The 27,396-nt window shown below is 32.3% G+C and overlaps 1 protein-coding gene across 9 annotated transcripts; it reads left to right on the forward strand.

Annotated features, from left to right (window-relative positions):
* LOC141452383 (uncharacterized) lies at positions 1-26,731 on the forward strand. Of its 9 annotated transcripts, XM_074124468.1 has the most exons (11): positions 63-356; positions 436-557; positions 755-952; positions 5,371-5,544; positions 5,642-10,593; positions 14,436-14,980; positions 15,273-15,548; positions 18,763-18,951; positions 20,163-20,352; positions 22,805-22,914; positions 23,667-26,727. In XM_074124468.1, the coding sequence occupies exons 9-11, from the start codon at positions 20,190-20,192 to the stop codon at positions 23,727-23,729; spliced, it is 336 nt and encodes a 111-aa protein (XP_073980569.1). In that variant the 5' UTR covers positions 63-356; positions 436-557; positions 755-952; positions 5,371-5,544; positions 5,642-10,593; positions 14,436-14,980; positions 15,273-15,548; positions 18,763-18,951; positions 20,163-20,189; the 3' UTR covers positions 23,730-26,727. The 9 variants fall into 9 exon arrangements, 7 of the variants coding, with proteins under 7 accessions (XP_073980569.1, XP_073980573.1, XP_073980568.1 ...); XM_074124472.1 differs by having other exon boundaries at positions 14,436-15,548; positions 26,222-26,730; XM_074124467.1 differs by having other exon boundaries at positions 14,436-15,548.
* Positions 26,732-27,396: the final 665 nt, after the last annotated feature.

The raw sequence follows: 27,396 nt of genomic DNA on the forward strand, positions 1-27,396 counted from the left end.
ATCGTTCACTAACACAAAGATCTTACATGGGTCAGAACCCATGCTGCCTTAGCGGCCTGTTACCTTCCACAATCTGTTTCAACTGTAACTACCGAATGTAGTCGGCAACTATCGGCACTCTTCGGCTCACTTGATTTTATTTAATTTAACCTTCTAGCTTAGTTTATTAGTATGAAGCGAAAGTTAGTTCAATCGTCAATATCTTTAAAAAAAAAGAAGACATTACTACTAGTCCACTCATATTTAGGTTGCTCAGTGCATAACTCCCAACTAAATGTTTATTAATATTATCTTAATATTATTTCAATTACTTTATTAACTATGATTTTAATATAAATAATTCCATTCCAACCCAGGTAAAGCTTTTAACATTTCACTTAAAACTTTAAAAGAAAAACTGATGATTATACTGTAACCATTTTTATTTGCTCTTAGGTATTTTAAGTATTTTCTTCCATAAAGTAAGTTAAAAAAATCAAAAGAGCTACAACGAGGAAAATACTGCACTTATAAGTGACTAACTTGAGAGAATAAGGAATAAATTGGATTGTTAACAAGTAAGTTTTATTTTCTCTCAATATCTAAGGAAAGTAGTGCTATAATTCCAAATTTTCTTTACCAGTGGTATCCGTTTTTAACAAAAGTTTAAAAAAAAAGAAGTTGTTTTTAGACAATGATCTGTGCGGGTGTTTATGGTTAGCAAAAAATATCTTAAAAAAAACTGCTGTTTGAATAAATGTCAATTTGTTTACAGCGAATAGTGCTTTCAGAAACGTTAGCTTGTGGATTATGATTAAAAATTAATGATATATTTTCTGAGTTGAGGCGCCACGGTAGCCGAGACGGCGGATTAAGAGGCGAGACCTGCAAAGCTAATATTCATTGTGGTGCTGGGTTCGATTCCCGATCTTGGCCTTGGATTTTATTTAATGGTTAAATAAGAAATAGTAAGGTACGTTTACTAGTCGCCTCCGTCCACGACATCTAGTAAATGGTAGTTGGACGTTAAGCCCCGCCTGAAAAAATAGGCGATTACTTACTACTTATTTTCTGAGTTATCTAGGAATTTGGTCCACTCATATGTCATTTAGCAATGAAATAAACTCCGTTCTGCACCTTTACACCTTCATTTTTGCTGCAAATGTTTCACATATGTGTACAATATTGTTATATAAAATGTTTTATATACAGTGTACCATGTTCCATCCAAGTTTTGTGAAAAGGTTGGAATTTGACCTACCAGCATGGTGCCCATTTTGCTAGTTTACCTCTTCTGGCCGATCAGAGGTTATTTTTAAAAGCGAGACCAATATTGTACGTAAGAGAGAAACTATAGAATCAGAAACTTATCCTTGAAACATTTTCTGTTTGGAATGGCGAAATTCTATAAAAATATTTTTAGATGATGATTGGGCAGAGGCATAGCTCGAAAGTGGCAAAAATGTATTTAAAACAATAAGTAAAGAGAATTTGTTAGATTCAATGAAATTGGTCAATTCTATAAATAAATTAGAAAATGTATTTCTAGACTAGAAGAACTTCAAATTGGACAGAGCAAACTGTTATAAAGTAACTAAATTAAATGGTCATTAAATAAATAATATATATTATATACGTATAACTTTTTTAATTTGGTAATAGAATCTATTAAACAATGGACTAACTGGGTTTAAGGCCTAATAGCGGTTGTTTCACCTTTTTTGGGCTCCGAGTAATATAATAATGAAGTAAATTGAGAAAATGGTTGCCAAAGCCATTGATACGTAATAAGCCATGTTCGTAGAAGAAATGATCACTGATGATGATAACTGACTAAGCAGATGGGCCAGAAAAATATCTGAGATTACCATTAAAGAAATAGACCAACTGAAATAATAGAATTAGATTAGAAACATGCTTCGCAATACTGTGGATATGCGGAGCAATTTTGCAGTTTTATTCTTTTCTTTACTTTCATTTTATTAAAAGGTTCTTTCTAAAATGGACTTAAAAAATATTTCCACATATATATATTTGGAACTCTAAAGTGATTTTTTTTATGAATAATAAAAAAAAAAAATTCTCTTTGCATAGCTTTTTTTACATATAAAAAAAAAGCAAGAAGCGTCCTCACAAAGAATGGAAATTTGCTCTAGAGATGTTGTATAGCGCAACATTGTCGACCATACTGAAATCCAGGGCATTGCAGAACATATTGACAAAGTTTATATGATTCTTAGCTATTACGTACTTTTGTTTTATCTGAGAAAGCAAAACCATAATTTAGGTTTTGGTTGTAAAACACATACGTATATGAATTTTAAAATAAAATGATCGTGGAAAATGTTTTAGATAAAAGTTATAGATTTAAATGTATCCAGTGAGTGAATTCGGTTAAAAGAAAAATCTTTGGAAACGTTTGCTGAAACCATTTAAAAAAAATTCCAGCAGTTATGATGATAATGTTTTTGTATTCAATTTTACCATTAATTGTCTTTTGATGATGAAGAGACAAAATGTTGTGCTTGAATTTCAAAAAGCATTCGATTCTTTTAATCATGATTGAATTTGTAGAAGTTAGGTAAGCCAGGGGTTTATGCTACTTTAACACATAAATTAGTTAATTTTTTTTATAAAAAAATTCAGATGTCAACTGAAGTACAAGAGGGAAATAACTATTACTAAGTAGTCGTTGCTAGAAGACTCTCTTAGTACTCTTGTTTTGGAGAGGATGGAGAGTCTGGAATCAAACTTATCTTGAATTAAACTCTGATCTTGTAAAGTTATTTTATGCAGGCGAATAGTAGGCGATTCTTGGTTGGATGTGTAAGGGAGAATTAATATTTTGGAAGATTATTAAAGTCTCCAGCCGAGTATATCCAAGAAAAGATTTTTTTAACTCTATTTAATTTACAACTGCCTATTGGCAACAAGTAAATCGGATTACAATATATAAATAAAAATGGCTTGAAAGATTTGATTGAGGGCCATCCAACGATAACCATCATGTGTCGGCTAACACAAGATATCGTTGAAGTGCATTCGAAGGATTATCACCCTTTTTTATCATCATCTATCTACGCTTCAGTCTTCGGCGAACATTTGAGGGAAGAGTAGTTTAGGATAGATTGTTTATGAGCGGGTTGAAGTGTTGGGAAAGTTTGGATTTGGCTACGTCCCGGACAAATGGGATTTTTAGGTCAGTGTGGATGGTGTGATTGCTCAGTAGAAAGGAGCGTAAAGGATTGTGCTTAGGATTTTCGATTGCAAGGAATTGGATGAGGTTGAGATTGGAACGCTTTGCAGTACCGTACAGTTCAAGTCCGTATATCCAGATTGGGGCTAGTAGAGCTGTGTAGATTTTCTTTTTGTTGGTAAGAGACAATTTGGAGCGTTTGTTGAGGAGTCTTTTGGTCATTTGATAACGTAAGTAAAGTTCCTGTCGCTTGAGTCGAGGAAAATGCCAAAAGCCGGAGGAATAGGAATATGGTTCAGATAGATTGGTGGGAATACCTTGTGACTGAGGGTAAAGGTTATGTAATGGGATTTAGACTCGTTGACCTTTATTCTCCATTTGCGAAACCATGGTTCGAGGATATGAAGGTGAGACTGGATAGATCGGATTGCGTTCACTGGATCCGAATTATAAGAATATGGGTATTCCCTATTAAATTAAAATTTCAAAAAATTGAATTTGCGCCAACTTATTCATAACCCAGTCTACTTTTGGTAGATTTTTGAAAGTTGTTAATTATTTTTAGTTAAAGCTCAAGGTAAAAACATTGTTTTTAAAGGGAAAGGTAATGTGCGCTGTCTTAAACTGCTTACAAGCATAGCCAAATCAATTTTTCTATACTTACTGCAAGGTTTGAGACGATCTAGTAGAACAACGTTCCTATTAAACGAAATTCCTGTGAAAACAACACAGCTAAAGAAATTCAAATGTTATTTGAAATAACCAATGGATTAAACAAAATTAATGAAATGCCAGCAGATCACCTTCATAGAAAAATAATTCGAAATTAACTCGTATAAACTTTACTAAACCTGATGTGGTCGTTAAATTAACTAACCACTCTCTATCACAGAACATTTCAATAATATTAAATTCCAGTTACAGGAAAATATCTGCAATAGTCCTCGTCAAATTTAGTTAAAAGAAACAGCGATATTCTTTTTAGCTCCGTCTACTTTAAATTTCTCTTGAAAGTGATAACTCAATTCAAAGAGTCCTATAGAGAAACTAGCCCCTTGTTAAGCAAAGTTTGAAGAAGATAAGCGACTTGTAATTTGTGGTAGGCCTGCAAAACAAAAATTTTTAATTTTGTGTCAAGAAGCTTTTGTTTTTCGGTTCATTGGAAATGTAAGGTACATAATTTGCTCTGTATTTTTTTTTTGCCGTAAATTTCCTTTCCTGTACTTAAATGAATATTTCTTAAAAGTGTTTAGATTTGTCACCTCCTTAACTTTCAGGAATTAAGGTAGGAAAGAAGGTATTTGTTAATGAGTGGAGGAGTACGTCCTTAACAGGTGAAATAATGGGTCCAAGTGAGGGTACATTGGAGTTCTCATTCAAGAGAACGTAACAGCATCAGATAAAAAAACCATTGATTCAATATCTCTGTGTGATCATTTAAAATAATTAATCTGATTACAAAAATTATATTTTGAGAACATAACACTTTTTAAGTTACTATTACACCATTAAAAGATGGTGTTAAATGAATTATTAGAGCGTAAGGAAATAATTTTTAACTTATAAGGTGAAATATTTGTGAGAAAGAGTAGATTGAAGAGGCAAACTTACAGTTTCGTATAAAGTTTCCTTTCTCAGCGTTTAATTAATTCGGTCGTTGCAATGTAAGAGGATGGGAACGCCGTTGTAGATGTTTCCAAAGCTTAGTGCAGTATGGCAAGCCAGGAATTCCGTAGCCTGCCGTTTCGCAAATCACTAACCCTATACTCCCGACTCAGACCTCTTCTAAGAGTCTGAAAAGCGGGCGCTGGTAAGGTGGTAGGATGAGGGAACGAAATTCCTGTCCGTGCTTTCGTCTACCCTGAACCACCTTCTACACTATCAACATTACCCGCCTCTTCACAAGCCATCCAACGAATACCGGCGTACCTGCTTTTTCAAACAACTTGACATTCAAGGCAGACGACAGTGCCTTGTGAATATTGTGTTAACTTAAGAATATAAATGAGCCAAAACTACAATTTTTACTTGCTCTTTTTGTAATTATTGTGCACGAGAGAAATTATACTGCTCATGTGGTTGGGCTTAATTAATGGTTTGTAGTAATTTGCTGTAATTTTTATCATGGATTTGTAACCTGCGCTGTAATTTCTATTTACTTATACTCTAATTAAAAAACCTTCTTTTTTTTTAAGGTCCTAAGAGTTTTGGATGTTAGAGCAAGTCCTTGCTCCTAGACAAGTAAAAATAATAGCATTGAATGCGGTAGCGGTAGTACGTCGTGAAGTTGCCAATGACCTCTGTTATCTGACCAGCCTAAGTTAATAACCTAAATACCATCAGTGCTATTATATTCTTCGTAGTATAAAGTAAGTTTGGTAAAAATTACGAAATAAACTAATTTTTCACTTAACAGGGAAGATGCTCTTCTTTCTACATAATTCATAATTTGCCCTGATTGAACAGGCCACTTGTTAAAGAAAGAGATTCATTCTTCTGGACTTACCATGCGACTTTTATCCAAGAAGGGACTCCTAAATATCAGAAAATATTTGCCACCTGTTTTTTGATCTTCTTGCCAGGCACTCATCTCTATGATTGCAAGGCCTGTAGTGCATAAAAAATGAGTTAGTTTTTTCTATTTCAAAAAAAGTATGTGAGTATTAAAATAAGCAAAATGCATGCTCAATAAATCCCGATTATTGTGCTTTTAACAACTGTTAAAAGTGTAAAATCGCCATATAATCCAGGTGAATTAATGTGTTGATAACAATAATTTTAATGATATTCAAGTATATTTAAATATACTTTTAGCTTCTTAGATTTTCCTGAAGTCTCTTCTAAACGCAATCATCGAAATAACAAAGGGTAGTCAGTTAGACTAAAAATGTAAGAAGAGAATCATTGTATTTAGTACGAAACGAATCGTCAGATATATCCGTTTTACAACAATAAGAAGCAAAATGCTAGGTTTTTGATTTGTTCCTTAAAAATAAAATTTAAAAATTATTTACTTTTATCTTTTGAAAGATAATCATCAATAATTGATCTATAAAATGATTTTTCTTAGAGTTATTTTGTAAGTTATTTTATTTATTGACCACATTGTATTATAATAGCAACATTATAATATGCGGCTTCTGATCTGTATCTCATAGTGGCTTTGAGGCGGAGTTGCTTAGATTGATATGATTGCTTGCTTTGAAGTAGTTGAACCAACCTTCCCTTTGGTAAATGTAATTTGATGCTGATGAAGTATGGTTTATGCCCACTCTGTATAAATCTAATAATAATATTAATCTAATCTGTCTGCCTGACCGCTGTCCAACCAGTATTATTTAAATTACACATAAAATATGGTTAACTAAAGCTTAGGAACTCTTTACCATTGCAATAATAGAAAAAACGGTGGCAGTTTTGTTAGTGGATCTTTGTTTTGTTTCTCTAAAAATTTCATAATAGATTCATAATTCAAACAAAATTAAACTTTAAATATTCAGATAGTTATAGATCGATTTAAATCTTTATATTCGCTTGGATGTATGGAACTAGATATGTGCACAGGACGTGGCTTTAATGGCGAATTGCATTGCGACCAAAAACGGTTCTTTAAAAATCTTTCAGGTATTATTCGCAAATTGTAGTCATATTGTAATATGAATTTGCTAGAAAGTGAGCTAAAAATAAGAATAGAGAGCTAGACCCAACAAACTGTTCTCACAGGCCCTACTCACTTATCCAAAATAATCAACTACTCACGCAGGTCTTTAGTGAGGGTTAGGAGAAGTATGTAGTTAGGTTTGATCGCTATGCTCATTAAGTGATTATCGCAAAGTGCTTTAACAAACCTGAATAGGATAACTAAATTACTGTTCACGAGAAATAGTAGAATTCCCAAAATCTGCTTCTTTAGACTTATCTGCTTCATGCCAACTGTCAATTCTTCCCGTCTTGAAATCATTAATCACTCATAAAATAGTATACTAAACAAAGATTGATTATTCAATAAAATCGTCAAAAAAAATTAATATTTAATAATATGACCTTTAAACCAAAACCGTCGACTTTAAATTCTTTAACTTTTTTTCCAAATTGAAATAATTTAATACTTGGCTTAATGTAATAAATAAACTGCGAAAGTTTAAATTTAATTCTTCTGAATAGAAAAATTCTTTTCAAATGAAGTTCACGTTTAGAGCAAAAGGTGGGTATGAATATTTTTGATGGTACGAATTCTGTAAAATCCAGCAGTCTAGAACTCTTTATTAACACGCTGTGGCAGATGTTAGTTTCATAATTTATTTCTATTATTTTTGTTTTCTATTTCTTTTTATTTATTATTAGTCGTCCGGAGCTCTAGAGGCAGCTGCCTCAACCTGTCTCTTCTTGAGATCATCCATGACGACGATCCACTTCAAAAAAATATATTTAATTAGCACTCATCGAATTGATTTATCATCATCTTTTTCAAACAGAAATAAATAGATAATACTTTATCACATTAAATAAATAAATGATACATGTGACAAGCACAAAAATAATAATAACAATAAGGGAAGGGATTAGGTCAATGGTTAGGGCGTTGGTTGGATTCCCTTGCAGAGATCCCAGCTGCTCGCGCTTAGATTTTCTCTTCCTTGGAGCTGCTTGCAGCCTACTGTTTCAAACGAAAGAACGCTGTTCGAAGGCCGGCTGTGCAATAATGCTGACGTTCTTTAAATTCCAAAAATATAATAATTAATATTGTACAAGTCAAATCAGTTGATTCTGGATCTTGATACCAATTATCAGCTCTGCGATATAAATTAATACCTATTTCTTCTACCAAAAAAATAATAATTTTAATGAAGAAATTATAATTATTAACATTAAGAAAACTTGCCAGGTTTGTTCAGAAAAATAAACTTAGTATGTAGAATGGAAGGTAAGGCCTGAGTTTATAAACATTTGGTACAAGAGCATAACTTTTTTCTTAGACAGAATGGGTTAGAACTCGAAGAACTGTTAAATTTAAGCAAGAATGGATTTTATAAACTTGTTCTAAAAATTAAACATATATGTGAGTTATGCCAACTGTTATACATATTTAAATGCTTATTTTCATTGAAAAACATATTTTAGACTTGTTGTAAAAGCAGAACATTTCATTTCTTAACTTATTGTTTTTCTAGTACAAAGCATCCTTCCTAATACCTTTGGAAATGTTTAGTAATTATCCTGCCATTTCTATCGTTTGAGAGAATCAATGAAAAGGATGTATGAACGATTTACAACGGGATGTTTCTACTTATAAATAGGCAAAACAATCTACTGAAAACATTCCAATTCCATTCGGGAACCCGTATTATAAATTTTCAGCTTCTTTTATGCCCACAGACCATTTCTAAGAAACAATTACTAGAACTAAATGACCTCAAAACCGATTTTCCATTCCCAGAGCTTGTAACCACAGACTTTGATAAGAGAAAAACCTTAAAATTAAAGAAAAAAAACATCATACTTATTTTACTAATTATTTCCCAACAAAAATAAATAATTATTCATAAAACACCCTTTTATTTATGTATTCAGATTGAAACTAATTAAAAAGTTATGTTAAAACATAGAGTTGTAAGACAAATATTTGAAAAAGCACAAAATCTAGATAAACATGCAAACTATGTATTAAAATCAAAACAATGTATGTGAAGTATCGTAATAAGTAGATTATTTCCAGTATATGGTAGTAAAAGAGCTAACAATAGGTCGAATACATTGACAGCAATATTTGCATAATTACATCAGTGTTAGTAAACAGCCCATACAGTACACACAATCACCTTCGCATTTCACCAAAACTGGAGTCGGACGCACCCTTTCCAAAGCCAACATTGTTCAATCACTTGTCGCAGCCAAACAATGATAGTTACTATAACCCTCCACCTCTTTCCCCAACCTGATATAATGTTTATTTCCTCCTTAACTCCACTATCAACCATCTTCCATTATTTATCCTCACTCTCCTTTCGTTCTATGAGAATTATGAAAATAAATTCACCATCACACCTGAATCAATGCCCCAATTCTATCCCTAAATTAAATTTAAGCAGCAACTCATTAGAAAGCTTATAACATCACGCTCAAAACTAAGGTACCTGCGTCAACTAGGCGTTTTTATTTGTTTTTTTTTTTTTTTTTTTAAAAAAAAAAGAGGTTTTAGGAATTTGCTGTAACTATATGGTAATTGGCTGCAATGTTTGTACATATACTGTAAATGATATGAAAGAAATGATGAGTGGCACAGCATAACTACTATTTTTGCTACACTTACTATTTCATTAAAACTGCTGCAGGCGTAAATTTACTGCTATAGGACTCAAAAGTTGACTTCTCAGCTCTAAAATTTGGTTGAAAATTATCAGAACTTCTAACAATCTGCTCAAATTCCACATCCAGAAGAACAGAGCCATTCAGAGAATTAAAGCCTGAGGTTTCATTAAAAAAGAAGAAGCTAATTCTGTAATCTGTTCGGCTAGCCTTATCTGTAAAAAACGCTCGCCTGAGATAGATAGTTCATGTAGAGATAAATACCAAGTACAAGATTGCTAAAAAAGACGCGTTTGTAAGGCTGCACGCTATATAGAGCTTGGGAAAGTGATTAGAAGGCCAAGAGCCATACAAAACCGTAGACATTACTTTAATTTTCTTAGACGAACTAAGAGGATTCTTAGACGACATCTAAAATGGAAACCATCCTTTCCCTCTAAACAAACCTTGGTTCCATTTGTGTAAAAGAATAAGTTTTTAAAATAAAATTAATAGAGCTAAAACAAAAATCGATACAAATGTAAAAAATAGAATCAAGGAAATGAAATAAAATAAAAAAATAAAAACTTCTTTATGGATATTCATCCATATCAACTAAGATCTATTATTCATGTATGTTTGACAAAAGTTATGGACTTCTTTACGAACTTAGAGCCTTAGACCTTAGATTAATTTCAAAGAAATGAAATGCACCAAAATTAGCTAGGAATGATGTTAAAAATGAACTAGAAAACAAGTGTTTCTAATTGTGCAGAAATTATGAATTTCATTAACGTTGAAAACTTCCAACTTGTTTTTACGCAAATTCTTTTGAATACTGCCGGTTAACATATGGAAAAAAACTTGAAGAATGAATTATTATACTTTTTTTGTTTTAGTACAGAGATAAGTGATGGATTATGAATCAAGGGTAATTTAGTAATTTTTTTTGCATGGAACCAGTTACCGAAGGACTTTTGAAAATAGAACGTTTGAAATAATTGAAGGCCATTTTGAGCCATTGGTGTCAAGAATACTTTTCAGAGAGACCTTGCTTGGGTGGCGACCGATAGGAGAAAAAAAAGGAAGACTTCAAATTACTGCCAAAATTTAAAAAAGAAAATAAAAAGAAGGTAAACAGCAAACTTAGAGGACTAAATACAGCAACAGTAATAAACGTTACTTCTAAAAAACAATATCAGGAATTACCAAGAAGATTTGGGTTTAAGGGCACTTTCACTAATGTAAATAATATACGTTGAAAGCTAATCACGCAATTTTTGGTCCGTTTTTACACAGATTCCTCTCTTTGTACCAGACTGTAGTGAAGGCGAAGATTTCAAGCATAGTGATGTACATTTGATTGTCCACGGTTTAAAAAAAAGGAATTATTTGGCGTTTTACATCATTACTTGCTAGCTTCTTCCATTAAGAATGTAACATTATGTTACAATGTTACATTGTAAGAATGTTATAGGATTCGCCATTAACATTTATGTTCTCAGATGTCTTTTAACAGTTATTTGTAAATATAAGGTTATTTAAAGGTTAAGTTTTACACTAAAAAGAAGAACGTTTGTAAAACTAGAGCTATTACATAAAGCCAATTGGTTAGAGGTGAGTCTGTAAAGTTGGGTAGGTGGTACTGGGTTTGAAATGCTTTCTAAGCCAACAAACAAACAAAAAAAAGCCTTGGATTTTATTTAATGATTATTATAAGAAATTCACCAAAAAGTATGCTGTCTAGTAACCAGTCTCTGTCCTGGAGACCTATTTTGGAGGTAGTTAGACGTACAGTCAACCTCATAAAATAGACATTACTTTACTTTTTATAAACACATAATGTAATTTAATAGCAGATGTTAATTAACAAAAGTGATGCAAACAGAACGCTTACAGAAAAAAAAAAAAAGATATTCGATGAAGGTAATAAAACATATAATTAGTTAAATGAACTAAAAATATTCGATTGATTGGCAGACAAAAAAAAAAGACACTTCCTTATGGTAAAGAAGTAAATTTTGGTGTAAGGTGAACTTATCTTGGGCAGGATACATTTATTTATTGGAGATATTTCAGATTGTACACATACACCACGCTCTCAAATACATACGTCTATTGTTTGTAGGGCATGCATTTAACAGAGTGATTTATGGATGTCGGCAACCATGATTGTAATAGAGAATAGGTTTGAACCAATCGGAGATCTGATTCCCCGTGGGACTTGAGCAGAGAGTGGAACGGAGCCCAATGCTCTGTATGATCCATTCTTCCCCATATCGAAGAAGTTACGTTACAGAGCCGTCAGTCCCTCACACAATACGTACAAACTATGCCACCTTTACCTTTCTATAAATATGATAAAGTTATAAAAACGCAAATAAATAATTTCTTCAGATATTTTATCTTTAGTTAAATTTTGCTAAACTAACGAATTCTACTGTTATAACTCGATATGTATTGTAATACGATATCTAACTAATAACATCCAAATATTTTTCTTTAACTTATTTATTTCTTCACCACCCATTATTAATGCTTTCATCGCAATTGTTGACCTTCCTATTCCTCCAAATAGTCTTCACTAGGCTTATGAAATAAGCCATACTTTTCAGTAATATTTCAGTAATTTTTGTAACTTTATTAGAAAAAATGAGTACAATAAACTCAAAATGAAATCATATATTTCAATGAGTTCTTGAAGAGCACTGATTGTATAGTATATTACTGGTCTTCTGAGTTTGTTTTGTACCTTGCACTGAGTGGAGACTTAGAGCTGAAAAAAACAAAAATTAGATATTATCTTCATTTTACTAACGCTTGTACTTATGTTTATATTGTATGGAGTTAGTGCTCCTCCATTAAAAGTATAAGTACGAATTAAGTTGGCTTAATCCAAAGTACAAGTATTAAGTAGTTAATGAACACAACTCTAAACTTATACAAAGTTTAGAGAGGGCAATTTAGTGTTCTAATTTGTGGCAGTTGTATCTAGTTAACTGGGAGGGACAATTCTCCATTCATTTGTAATTTCTATTACATTTGTGGCACATAGAAAGCACATTTGTATAAAAGTAAGATATTCTGTCTAGACATTGTGATAAATAGGAGTCTGACTAAATATCTAAACTAGGGGATGACACAATGGCCATCTAGGGGAAGCTCATTGCATTCAAATGGTAAGTTCAGGTTTCCTGTTGTGCTAGGATACACCAGAGAGTTTTGCGTTGATAGTCTTCATCAACACAGCCAAAAGGCTTGGAAAGTGGAGCCTGTGAAAATGACAATTAACTTGGTGCCATTGTTTTCTACTGGTCAAGTCATTACCAACACGTGCTAGTAATTGATCCTACTTTGCTCCTTTACTAACTCGTTATATCTCTTATTATCACCCGCTAGCTTCTACTTTTTTACCAGATTTCCACTAATGGATATAATCAGCGTAAAATCACATTTTTATACTTTATCTAATTTATTCGTAGAGAAAGAATTTAATTTTTGGGAATACGTTCACAAATATTTATGCATCCATTTATAGCATCTTAGAATGTCAAATAATCATCTTAAAACAAACAACATTATCTGCTGAATTCGAGATTTCTTTCTGTGTAAAAACCATTATTCGTACCTAAAACGTGTTTATCCAGTAATTACAAATTTGAAAATATGCCCGATTCCATAGCTTCTTTTTACGAGAAGTAAGAGATTGTAAAAAGTCTATCCTAGAAGTTGATAGCAAAATTAAGTAATTAATTTCCAAATAACTAATTCATACAAAAATGCTAAAATAGCATTCTCTTCCTACTAGTCGACAACTTGAAAATAACAATTATTTCATTTTTTGTTTTAAAGTACTTATTTATTTATTTTTTGTGCGTGCCTAAATGAATTTAATAAAAAATATTGTTACTCCTTGCTGCTAACAAATCTAAGTAAAATGGCTTAGGTTAAAAATAAAATTCTTTTTAAGAAGGAAATTCATAAGTCTCCTAATATTTAAAAGAAGTAAAAGTTTTTCCACCCCTTAATAACCGTTGCTTACAGTTTGCAACAAGGTGTACCATGGTATTATTAGCTCTGTTGTGTAGCTGCAAATACTCTGTTTAGCAGAATTAGTGGAATGCTTTCCTCAAAATTTGAACATTATGTTATATAATATTATGAAAATTAGCTAAACATAGTAATATAAGGAATAATAAGCATGTGAAGATAATTACATGAATTACATCTATTTTAGAGATTATACGATAGCTGAGTAGCTCTAATATTCTCTTAGAATATAATATAATATCATTCTTTAGTAAGTAATATTATGAAAATTATATTAACTTGTTAAATATGTTTTGAAATATTTGCCTTAACTAAACCAATAATAGCGTAGGATTGAAAGATGGTTTGGAAGTAATAAAAGTAAATTTTTGATTCACTGTTTAATTACCCAGCGCATTATAATTTTGATAACAAAATCGATAAACGAAGTTATTTAGAATGAATGTGAGTAGCAGAATTGTAGAAGGTTGACAAAAGAGAGGTTGCGTCAGTTTTTGGTGATAAGCAAGTAACTTTCGAGAGTTTAATATGAGACTGTTGACTGCATGAATAAAACTCGAAAACCGAAGGATTAATTAAAAACTTTTATTTATTAAAAAAAAAACAAATCCGTTTAACGGGACGTGATGCAAACTCGACTCTTGCTTCTAACGGCGATTAAAACGGAACGTGTTGCAAACCCAACTCTCGCTTTTGACTGATCGCCTTCAACTAGCTTTGGCTATTCCCTCCGGTAATATTCGTCTTCAGTGCTGAAGAAAAACGGATCGTTACAATAATCACTTCTTAAGATATATAAGAGGGAGAAAGAGAATCAGCATTGTATGCCGTTGTACCTCTTTCTTTCGTATTTATTTTTTGTTAATAAGTTTTTACTTCTCTCTCTGACAATCAAATAATCTTGGTACTTCATTTTTTTCACAAGTTTTTCGAGGACACCTGGAACCTTAAAGGACTGTGTAGTAAATAGTAAATAGAAAATAGGGTACATGAATGTATACACCATTTTAAATGAAGAATCAAAAAGAAACTCGTCGATATACCGACAGGCCAAGTACAACTTGATATTCCACTAATAACAAGTGAATTAGATTTATGAAAACTTCTTTTACTAATTGCACATATAATTGCACCAGTAATTTAATAAGCTAATGTAAGGAATTTAAGCCAACCTTTCCGTAATGCAGTTTTTTTTTTTTCTTCAATCAATTACTTTGTATTTGTCAATTTTTTGCATACATAAACTTGAATGGGCTAACAGACTATTAAAACATTTAGAAACAAACACTAGGCTAGTTTATTCAAAAAGGGTGTTTATGGAGATGACTACTGCTATTAAGACGGATAATAGATGTTAAAACTATGATGGACCTAATTAGGAAATACATTATAAAAAAAAGAAGGAAAAACTGGAAGCTTTTTTAGTACGGATAAAGAAAGGGTGACGAGGAAATGACAACTACCATTTAGGTAGGTTACAGATATTTCATAAATTTATTTTTATTAAAGATTAAGAAAATAATTAATTTTTTTCTATTAAGAAAGGGCTTATTTTTAAAAAGCACTCCAAAAAGAGAATGTTACACTAAATTTGTACTCATTAAAGTTGAATATCTGCTGCAAAATATAATTGCTCTATAATTTTTTTTTAATAAACTTGTTTTTTGACATAGAAGAAAATATTGCAAACAATTTGATTAAAAAAAATGGCGATTACTTTGTTTAAAGATTTTTTACAGTAAGGATTTCTTGGCTATATTAGGATGAAATTGGCGTGATAAACACAGTTTTGGAGTAAGAAGTAGATAGATAATCAGAGCTTGGAAGAAACACAATAGCAAAACAAGACAAATCCCTTAGAAATTATGAAAAAGTTATTTTAAATAAAAAAAGAGAAGTATTTCCCCAGAGGGTTGTCTGAGATAAAACACATGTTGAGTAGGAGAGGGAAAAGTACTAGTAACTTGTGAAGCTGTGAAGCTGGTGTTACCAATTTAAAGTAGAAATATCTGTTGGCCAGGATATGTACTAGTTGAAGGTAATATTTCTGGGAGAAAATTTTTCAAATGTCTCGACAAAAGCTTTTTCATGGCAATTCTTTATTAAATAATACAAAAAAAAATATATAATGAAATTCTCCGGATTCTTTTGTTCACTTGAAAATTGGATCTGTCAGGTATTAAGTAAACTATATGTTACATTTGAGTTACATAATTATATAAATATATATATTTATTTACATTTAGATAAATATCTAGTTTTATATCAAACATATTTATTTTCAATATTAATCTATCTATCCACTTTTTTTGAAACAGAGAGCTTGCCGTTACAATAAAATTCATTTATTTATTGTGTTTTTGGTTGTGTTTGCACATTAACCATCTACTGTTTAAGAAAGCGGAAAAAACAATAAATTATATTGTTATTCAGAGGTACTGGTAGCTTCTAAAGCCTCAATTTATCAATATATTGGTGAAAAGAAGTCTTACTTTTTCCATCGTTCATTTGGTTCCGATAAATATGTTTTATAGTAACTTATAATGGCTTGCTTTAGCAAATAAAATTAAGCGTTAAGTTTGGAAAATTTCATTGTCAGAAATAAGGCAAATTTTGAAGTTAGAAAATTAGAAATTAGAAAACTAGTCACCAGACGCGACACTCAGCATACCAAAATATATACAAGGAATTACCTTTAAAATTTAATGACATAAAAGGGTGTACTCAATAAGTTGAAATCAATAAGAACGTTGTTTAAAGTGCTAGAGGCTTAGACCAGTCCTCAGGGTTTTTTTTTTAAAGAAAAATTTGAGTTCGGGAAATACCCAAACCAATCAGAACAAAAGAAAGCATGCTACTAAGAAAAAACTCATTGATGTTGCCCAGCATTGCGGTTTCAACCTTATGTTAGGCCTTGATATTTATTTTAAAAAGTGGCTTTAACTATTTTTAAAAATGCTTCTCAAAAAAAACTAACTGTCCCGGCTGTGAATAGATTCGAGCTAGTGAAGAAGTAAGTAACACCGAAGGAGACGTGTATTTTCAGGTTCTTATCTACGCTGTCGTTTCTTATGCTCATCAAAGATAGATATGAAAGTAACATCTACGAGTAATGTTGTTGGGGTTTCACAATTTATTCAATTAGTGGAATGTTTTAACAATTACTTGTAGGTTAGCACCAATGTTTCACCTAATTATTAAAATCCAAGACTTAAATAATAGAATTGTATAAATAACAACAGCGTCATAGGGTAGCTGTAGACAACAGTTCTTACCACTTAAGAAATGTTGACGTCTGTAAGAGACAAGTACATCGTTTAGGGTGCGAAAAATTGATAGAAGTAAGGAGATTCCAATCCCTTCTACCAGATTGTGTCCTTCCACTCGTCTAGAGAATGCACTCATTATTATCAGATTATTGTCCCAGTTCGATCAATCACTTTACGAGTACCTTCAACATCTTATCGAACATTCAAACCAAATCTACAACTTGCATTACATCATTAACTCGTATTTAATCATACATTCATAAATTAGTTAGCTCGGTATTTTATTGTAACAAAGAATTTTCAGTGCCTTTACCGTATAAGTAATGAGAAATATTTATTATCAAGTTTTCATATCATTAATAGAACTCACTCTCTCTTCGCAGCATACTACAATTTCAGTATTTTAAATTTATTTATAAAAAAGAAAAAAATACATACACCCGACAAAAAACAAACACTCATAAACATCAAAGCTAACATCAAAAAGAACAATATATTGATAGATTTTCTACAGCAATTTCCTTTATGTCATTCTTTATCTATTTCCAACATGTGCACATTGTTGTTATTCACATGTTCATTTTACATGAAACAGAAATTCATATCTCCCCTTGGCCCTAAGAAAAACAAAAATGATTGCCGCAATTTTATTATTTCGCTCATAAAAAATGAATACATTTCTGTAGAACAAGAAAAATATGTTTTACACTTTCGTATATTTTGATTCAATTGTCAAACTTTTCCTAAAGTTAAAAACTCTAGATTAAAAAAAAAAAAAACTTTTTTAAAAATACTGTACATTAATTTTTGGAAAAACTAAGATAATAATTACATAGCTTTATTTATCAAAAAAATGTGTTCAAAACAAGTAGAAATTTAATCATTTTCGAAGTAATAATTACAATTATAATAATTCTGTTGGAAAAGAGTTTACATTTGTTTAACTTGCTAATCTGAAAATAATTTTCAGTAACTTAGTAAAGATTCCAATGTGTAAGGGTAGTGAAACCCCACCATTCATCCACTCTAGCCAGAGAGAAAGAGACAGCCCCCTCGGACACAGAGAAGGGAGGCTCGGCGAATGTATATAAGAACGAGAGGAAAGTCAAAAAGGATTCTGGGATTCTGTTCAAAGTCTTGCACTTTAATTGTACACATCGTTTTAGCCACGTCAGTCAGTCTGTTCTGTTCTTGTAGTGTAAAGTATTCAGTCCTTGGCAGTCAGTCAAATACATATATAATATCTTATACCAATACAAGGTGTTATTTATCCATCAACATCTACAACCAACATCTCCCTCAAACACCATTACATTGGTGGCAGCGCTATCGAAACCCAGCCGTTTCTCATTAAAAGGTAAGATAAATTTTTCATTCATTTTTTTTTTATTATTCATTCTAATTTTATATTTTAATTTACACTATTTTTTTTAAATTTATTTGCACGTTTCATATTTTTAAAAAAAATTCGACTTGCTTCATATGAAAAGAGCCGAAATTATTCAGAAATTAAAGCATCATAAACTTCCTACTAGTGGCAATTTGTTAATTTTAAAAGAGAACAGACTGACTGACGTGGCTAAAACGATGTGTACAATTAAAGTGCAAGACTTTGAACAGAATCCCAGAATCCTTTTTGACTTTCCTCTCGTTCTTATATACATTCGCCGAGCCTCCCTTCTCTGTGTCCGAGGGGGCTGTCTCTTTCTCTCTGGCTAGAGTGGATGAGTGGTGGGGTTTCACTACCCCTACGCTAGAGTGGATGAGTGGTGGGGTTTCACTACCCTTACACAATGTATAACTTAGTAAGATTGCAGAGAATTTTATTTTTCCTATTCAAATTTAAAAATTTTATCCTGGGTTTATGTTTAAGGATAAAAAATAAAGAATAACGACGTTAAAATTAATTTAAAACTGATTTTATTACAATAATTTCTGTTCCAATTTTCCTTAAGTTTTTAATTAATTTAATACTGTTATCAGATACGCAGATTTCAGTCATCGTTAAGGAATTGCTCCAAATACAGCGCAGCACGGATTTTATGGACCAGAAATGTGATGTTTTTTTCTACTACTAGGCAGTGTAACATCCAATTAACCAATTAGTAGAAGTGATGCCTTTTATCAAGTCTCTGAGCGTACCCAGCTGTAGTGGAACGATATAACAAAGAGGTTGGAAATATGATTAGAGCTTGGATAATAATAACAATTCTATAATTGATCCATTGATTATTACATCTCAGGACCATAAAACTTTTCCCGTACTAGGTACCCCTTATTGGTTCTTACCAACATTTGATATTCCCCTGGGCGTCATTTTGTAATTCAACTCATCACCTTGACAACTTTCCAGAAGCCACATATCTCAATGCCAAAGAGACGTTTTCGAAATTGTTTAAATTTTCTTAGGTTTAATTTGAGTTAATTTTTTACGAGACCCTTTAATCTTGGTACTCAAAAATAGTAAACTACGGAAATCAACACTTAAAAAATAGTGTATCCATTAGTTAATGGAATCACTGTTCTTACCAATTCAAGTTCTGTGGAAAAATGAAGTTAGAAATTATGGTCTGAAACATCAGGAAATCGTTGATCTCACTAATGCAATAAATTCATCTAACTCTGAAGTTAAAGCTCACTACCCATTTAGTGATTGGGTTCACTTGAAACGTAGCCAAGTCACACGGAAAACTAGATTTTCTAGAAATGTTTAGAAAACTAGATTTTCAACAGGCTTTTAGAGAACCCGCAATTATTAAACTTCACCTTTCTACAGACAATCATAAAATTAGAATAGTCTCTTAAACACAGCTCATCAATTTTCTTGCTGTTCTAATCTACGAATTTATCTTAGCAGGTATGGATTTGTAGTTGAAATGGTGGACACAGAGTCACTATTGCACTAACACACACTTTATTCTACTGAAATTACGATACTGTTAAAACTGACTCAAGTGAATTTGGTGATAGAGGTTAACTACGTGAGATGGAGCTCATAAAAAACTTTTGAAAGTTGTCAGCGGTTATTAAAAATAATGGTCTTTGAAATTTTGTAGTTTCTTGTTACTACTACTAACTGGCTTCTTCTTCATGAGTAGATGAATTTTGAAAGAGTTTGTGTGAGTGTGCTTGAATGTTGCCTTTTCAAGCGACAATTACTTGCCAATTACAGGGTGTTTCATACCCAATTTTACCAATGATGTAACTATTCATTGGATCGAATTTGATAGAGGAGATACAACTTTTTATTGGGGCGACGCTTGGTAACTCTGACGTAATTCGACTGCATCTCCTTTTAATTGATTGCATTCGCAATGCTAAAAAAACATAGGAAATATTTTTTACACGAATGCCACCCATTTCTTTTTTATTTTATTTTGTAGGTCATTTGGTCGCCCCTTGATTATGGTATGATACTGCAGTTTACAGCTAAGAAGTTCGAAACTACAAGGCTAATTCCACTGCGACTTAGACGTCACGCGAGGCTCTCTATCGTATGCGTACGACTACAAGTTCATGTGAATGAAATAAACTTAAACATACGTCATTGCGACATAAAGAATTGTCACTATGGTAAATAAAATTAATTTTATTTTTTTGAGATTTGAACCAAGATTAACAAGAGGTAAGAGAGGAAGATGAAATGATTCATGCTTCTGCCAAGGACGATGACAAAGAGTATAATATAGAAAGCCCAGCTGGTTTGGAAGAACATTATCCTAGGGAGAAAACTCATCTAACTAAACTTCTGCCTTATTCTTTCTTTCATCACTTCCATTACATCCACTTCCTTCAAGATTTGCCTGATCCTCATGAAAATTCTATCCCAGTGATTTTTTTTTTGTCGTATATCCTTCAACTATCGACTTCTAGTAATCTTAATTTTAAACAGAGGGCTGGATAAATAAGATTACCCTTGATTATGGAGCACAAAAAAAATAATGCTCCTTTTGTTTACTTGAACGGCATACTTATTGTTCGTTGATTTTACCGGAACATTTCCTCCATAACCTTCCATTATTGAGCCAAATTTTGGTTCCCTTCTCCTATATACATTTCTTCCCATTTATACTCAAATCCCATTTCTTTATCCTAAAACTTCAATTCATCATGGAAGATCCTATTATCATTAATTCTAGGTCCTCGGTCTTCGATTCATTTCATGAATGTTGTACCACAGTGCTTTTCACCAATTTGCAAGGCCATTAGCATTTCATACCTATTCCTCCATCACTTTCACTAAAATCGAGTGGTTGTTGACCAAAGAGTTAGAAGTAAAAATCACAAAAATAAACTAGAAAACAAATCTATGAACTTCAGAGCAAAAGATCTTCAGAGAAATCTAGGAACAGAGAAAACTTCACAGCGTAAAAAGTTACGTTTACTTTACACGTAACAACAGAACAAATTGACTTATGTAAAAAGATAGAAAGTTTTATAAGAATGTGTTTTGTTAAAAACAGAAAACAAAAACAAAACAAAAAATACAGAAAACAAAAAGAAAGTAGAGTGTGTAAGAAAGTACATAAAAGTGAGACTATAAGGTCTGATGGCTTTAATAGTGAAGGCTCCGTGTAGAGAGCATCAGCGAACAAGAAGCAGAGGAGAACTGCGTGAATAATATATGTTTAGCTGTGGTAGGGAGCAAGTAAGTTGGGCACCAGCAAGGGCTCAGCACTACTTATCTGTAAGCCATAATGGACAAGTTGCCACCACCTCGATATTCCCCACAGGCTTGTATTAGTTTAATCTCAAGGGACAACCACTTCAATACACCCTTCATCGCACACCCTATTCTGTACGGTTAACTTCATTTTTATATTATATCCATACACTATCCCTTTTATCTGAAAATAATTTTAGTTGATAGGATGTAATTAACAATAAGTTATTATTTCAACAAAGCTATTACTAAAAATCAGCCACTCAGTTGTTTATTTTGAAAACATGCTTTGATATTATCAAAGCCTAAAAGAAAAGTTATGGTTTATAGGTTTTTAGTTTTTGAAAATGTAATTAGGTCTGCAGTGCTGGATAATATCTTTGAGTTTAACCGTCTTAGCAAGCATACTTCTTGTAAACGCTGACCGGTTTCGGATTTGCATCCAAAATCAGAGGTACATTGATCAGTTTAGTGTAGAGATTTAGACTAAAAAATTCTCTGGCCTCTCCGGGATTCACTCTCTTAATAACAAAAATTTAATTTGAAAGTGATTGAAATCCAGACGACAAATAAATAGAACTTTTCAGAATTGTTTCACGAAATAGTAAAACGAACAGCTGTGAACTTAATTAATATGCATAACTTCAAATCTTTATTGGATAATTAACTGCAGGAAAGGAAGAGCCAAAAATTAGAAAAGACCGGTTTGACCTTAGTGTATTCTTAATCCTACATATGTAGACTTCTAAATATTAAAACAACCAGTTCTGTTTTTCTGTTCTGTCCAAAGGAAATCCCCTTAAAACATATGAACTGATGTGAAATCGAACCTGTAATCGAAATAATTAAATACTAAAAGAGAATATATACAGAAAAGAATTGTACGCATTATAATACATTATTTTAAAATAATTTAAATGAATAGTAACAATAGAAATGGTCATTACTACAACAAATGCTCCAGTGAAAGGGATTCTCTACGATTCCCTAATTAACTAAGCCGTTGATTGGTCAGAGAGGTAATTGCAGGCAGCAATAGCAACAATAGTCTGCGACCGTAATTTACTGGTCGAATCCCAGTGGGACGATATTTGTCAATTCCTAACTACAGACCAATCAAACAAGTTAGTAAAGGTGCTGCAATTAATTGCTAACGTCAAATATTATTAAACATATTAACAAAGAGTTACTGATTCAACCAAATGTTGTTAGCAATTTATTCGGCAATTTAAATCTATTAGCAATGGCCATATCTATTAAACCAATGTGTCAAATGTGGTGTATAGTTAATACAAAAATTTGGTAAACAAAAAATTATTTCTTGCGGGCTTTACTTTAAGTTACATTAAATTTCCTTTCCAGGTAGACGGATGCAGATTGCTACTTCTTTACCAAGTACTTCCGTAGACAACCTAGGAGAAGTATTTCATCATCTGGAATACCGTTGTATAGTCTCACTTGGCTCAGTGGAGGTAAAATAGAAGTATTTGATCACAGTATAGCACACTCATTTTCAAAAAAACCTCCCACGCACTCTAGGAAAATCCAAGGGGAGCAAACAGCCGGCAATTAGGGATAATCACTCCCAGACAAATATCCCTACCTCCATGCCACGGAGACGGAGGATATATGCCGTTTCAACTCCTGGTATTTAAAGCCAGGATCTGTCGAGAAACCGTTGGAAGAGTGAGGCCGGCAAGTGAGGATGACCATCCATGGTGCCTAAAAACCCTACCTCTCTCAAGCTCGTATTATACAAAAAAGGCTGCTAACTCTGTGGGACGCCGGGTGTTTTGAAGGCTTCATTCTTGACACATTCTACAGGGTGTCACCAATTCTTCGGTATTAGTTACATTAAATCGTGGTTTGGCCAGTGCTATTATTATTCTTATTATTATTATTATTTAAGGCGCGTCAACATCTAAGGTTATTGGCGCCCGGAGCTTTTTTCAGTGCACTGCCAGCCTCCGAACAGTGTTCTCTCGTTACAGACAACACTGTCCATCACCGGACAGTGAGCTGTAAGAAGCTCCTAGGAAGAGAAAATCTAAGGGTCAGCTGCTGGATTCGAACCCGGGACCTCCGCGTGGGAGTCCAGTATGCTAATCTCATAGCTAATCCCTTCCCGGCCAGTGCTATTATTTTTGCTTTCAGTTTGCCAAACCCAAAAAGTTACACACCTTAGCGAATTCTCAGATCCTATTCTGCATTTTCTAATGTTCAGATGTCGAAATGTGTTTGGAATGCTCGCAAGGGTTCTCCAATTCTTGAAGAAGTGGTCGACTAATCCTCTTCCCCTAAAGACTTGAAGGACCTCAAAACGGATATTTTGATAATTGTGATTATTCTATTACGAAAATTTAACAGAATCATAAAAAATAATTATACCAATGAGTACAAGAAGTAATCATTTTTTGTTGGCCGATTCATAAGAAAAAAAGTTATATAGAAAATTAAAATACTTAATAATACTTTTGGGAACATTATTACATTCAAAATTAGCTTTGTAACTGAGCGGTTGGAGGATGAACATTTTTATTATTCATACCATACAAGGTTTAAAAAGTGTAACATACTTTCCACCAGTATCTTTCCTAAAATGAATGGTTCCGGCGAAGTGTATCATCCTCGTGATTAAAAAAATCGATTGGATAAAGTGTTTCTTTAGTCAACCTATTTTGACGGAAACTTTAGTAACGTACTTCTAGTGGCTTTTAAATAAATGAAATATCAATGCGTATATTCTGTGATTTCCATTGCACAAACACTACTTTTTTCAAAAACTATTTTTGAGACGAAAAGGGAATCTCCAAACTTGTGATGGAAATTTACAATCAAAAACCTATCTATCATGGCAAAACTTACTCTTAAGAATGAGAAAAAAGTAAAGGAAACAAGTTTTTTATCAGTGTTTCTTCTATTTGACTTCGATTAAAGTAAAAGAGCTATTTATTCTAAAGAGTTTAGTGCCCTCAACAGTGAAACATTTTGTATGAAATGGCTGTTTCAGTATTAAATATATTAAATTTAGAGACAATTACAAAATAAAAAAGTTTTGTAAGAGCATTTTCAACAATACACCATAGGATAGTTTAATTCAGTTTTGGATCAGAAACGTATTTCTGATAAGAGAATGTCTCTCGACGGACGGGCTGAAGAAGAGGGTCTACTGGTAGACCGACTGAAAGGATGTACCACATCTGTCGGATACAGTTGGGTTCCATGCAAATGTGTTTCCTTGTAATGTATAATGCATTATGGCTAAATCAAACTACAATTTGTTCCCTGGATATTTCTGAACTTACTAACAATACTGCGTGCAAAACATGTACACACGCTCACATCCACTTTTATTACACAAACACATCCACGTATACATATTTTCTCACTTTCTCACAAGCAGAAAAGTGTAAGGGTATTATTTAGAGACAAAATGTTATCCACACAATCTTATTTATGTTAGCAGCTACAAAATTACCTTTTGAATATTGTAACATCTAAAATTATTATTTTATTAGGTTTATACATTACCTTATAATTATGAAATTTATATATTATTACTAATTAAACAGAGACACATATCTTTTAATTTAATAGGGGCAGAAGACCTTAGGTATTTTGCCCTTAAAATAAATTATAAAAAAATACTTTGATATATTAATATAATAAATTGAACTCCACCTGTAGATCTTCCATAGTTCCTTACAGACTCCCAGTAGGTTACACATTTGTAATGTACTTGGTTTTAATCGTCACAAACACAATATATCTGCCATTTCTCCTTTTTCAAACATAGATGTTTCCTTAATTCCCATTTTAAAAAAAATTGCCTACATTACATTCAAGTTGCGTAAAATATGTTATATCTCTATAGCATTCACAGGGTTCTTAATTGCAATACAGTTGTAACCGCCAGAACTGGTCATTTTTTCCTAATTGTCATTACGTTCATGATGATGTTAGACTAACTTAGTTTTTTTTTTTTTTTTTTATATCTTTTATTTGAAATTTACACCTGCACTCGTGCAGTACAATAAGTACAGTTTAAAGTGGTTTTAGTACCTTCAAAAGTGAAAGTATTCCGAATGAATTTGATTTTTCAATTTTTAATATGTTACATTTAGAGGCAGTTACAAACCAAAAAAGTTTTTAAAAACACTCCAAAAGGCGGTTAATTCAGTTTTGGTTCCGAAATCTAGTTTCCTAAAAGGAGAATGTCTCTCGACTGTTGGGAAAGTGAGCGCAGCTATAGGAAAGTACTCACTCGTTGGGCAGAAAGCTAACGAGTTGGTTTGCAGTTGGTTTCGCTTCTCTGGACACACCAGCGAACATTTGCATTGATAATGTTTTAAGGTGATAAAACAATAAAAGTGGAAAGATGGATCCAGAATTATAGACCCATAATTAAATGAAAGAAAATTTAACCAGAATTTGAGCAGTTAATAAATTTAAAACGGTATCAATTTCTCCTTGAACTCTGCCGTGCTATGAATATTCGTTATTTATTTTAAACATTTATTATTTTTAGTATAATTTGTGGAGAAAATTAGTCAGCCATTAATTTAAAAAGGATTATAAAAATAATTTTCAGTCAATAATTGCAGTAAAAAGAAAATGTTATCAAATTGTTATAAAAGGCCTAAAACCTTAATAAATTCTGAATCCGTTGACTAGTGAAGCCCTTAGGTCTGAGAAGTTAAAAACAAGAAATTTATAGACATCAATGAAAAGAAATCTCAAATAACCAAGTTCTTTTTTTTTTTTTTTTTACAATTGAAGGTAGTTGGAAATCAAAGGCAGAAGAAGAACTTTTAATTGACTTCAAAATAAACAAAAAATTGGGAACAGTAGGGATCCTACAGCATTGCAATCCAAAAAGAGAGCAATTGATATCTGACTTTCTACTCCAAGGTTTTTTCTTTTATACTCCTTTTTATTTCCATAAGTTAAAAAACCTTTCATAGTCACACACGGAGCCTTTCCAGCGAACTGCTTAGCTCATCTCTGTCCGGTGATGGCACAGCGAGAAAATACTTTCAGTATTTTCCGGCGACACTCAAGAGCTACAAGGATGTAGGCTCCCATTACTTTCGCTGTTAACACGCCTTACATTAAAAAAATAAATAAATAAATAAAAAAGCATTTCTGCAAATTTGATTTAATGAAAATAAATCCTGTATCCATAAAAATCCTATATAAAAATGTACTATCAAAAACTCTGATACTTCTATAAATGGCACAGTATCGTCTCTTATTCAGATTGGCATAGAAGTTTTCAAGAATGCATCTTTGGAATACCTAGTGTCATTTTCTTGACCTAAATGAAATTCTTCATTCGGACAAGATCCTTCCATTTTAAGAAACAGGTATTTTCCCAATATTTAAAAAGAGAAGTGTGTTACTGCACAGTCTGTCATTAGTAAACAGAATAGACATATTTTTTTTCAGGTTTCTTCTTTAAACAGAATCATTTCTTAACTATGTCACATTTTGAAAGAAAGTAGTTTCAGGCTATTTACTAAAATTATAATATGATTGAATTGTAAAGGAAAGAGCATATACCTTTGTCATGGACTACGAACCGTCATTTAGACCATCTTTTATGTACATATAAGCCATCTTTATTTATCATTAAGGTATAGAATATGAACCAATAGAGGTTCTGCAGTTCTGTGGCTGAGCATATCTTGGCTGCTGAGAGGAAAAACTTGGCTGCACAGACCGCAATTCTTTGAATTTTGTCAGTGCGGATTTTAGAGGACTTTCCTGTAAACTTTTAATCCATTACTTCCAAGCTGAAGAAAGTTTTTTGTTGAAGCCTTCGGCATACTATTTATAAAGTACCTAATCATGGTGTTAGGTGAGCTGATCTTACTAGAATATTAGAGGCAATTGAACGTTGAGTGTTAAAGCTGTGAAGTGATCTGCTGGAATCTTAAGCATTAACCACACAA

Source organism: Rhodnius prolixus, unplaced genomic scaffold (assembly GCF_049639745.1).
Source record: "Rhodnius prolixus isolate KJV_2025 unplaced genomic scaffold, Rpr scaffold_3, whole genome shotgun sequence".
Classification (NCBI taxonomy): domain Eukaryota; kingdom Metazoa; phylum Arthropoda; class Insecta; order Hemiptera; family Reduviidae; genus Rhodnius; species Rhodnius prolixus.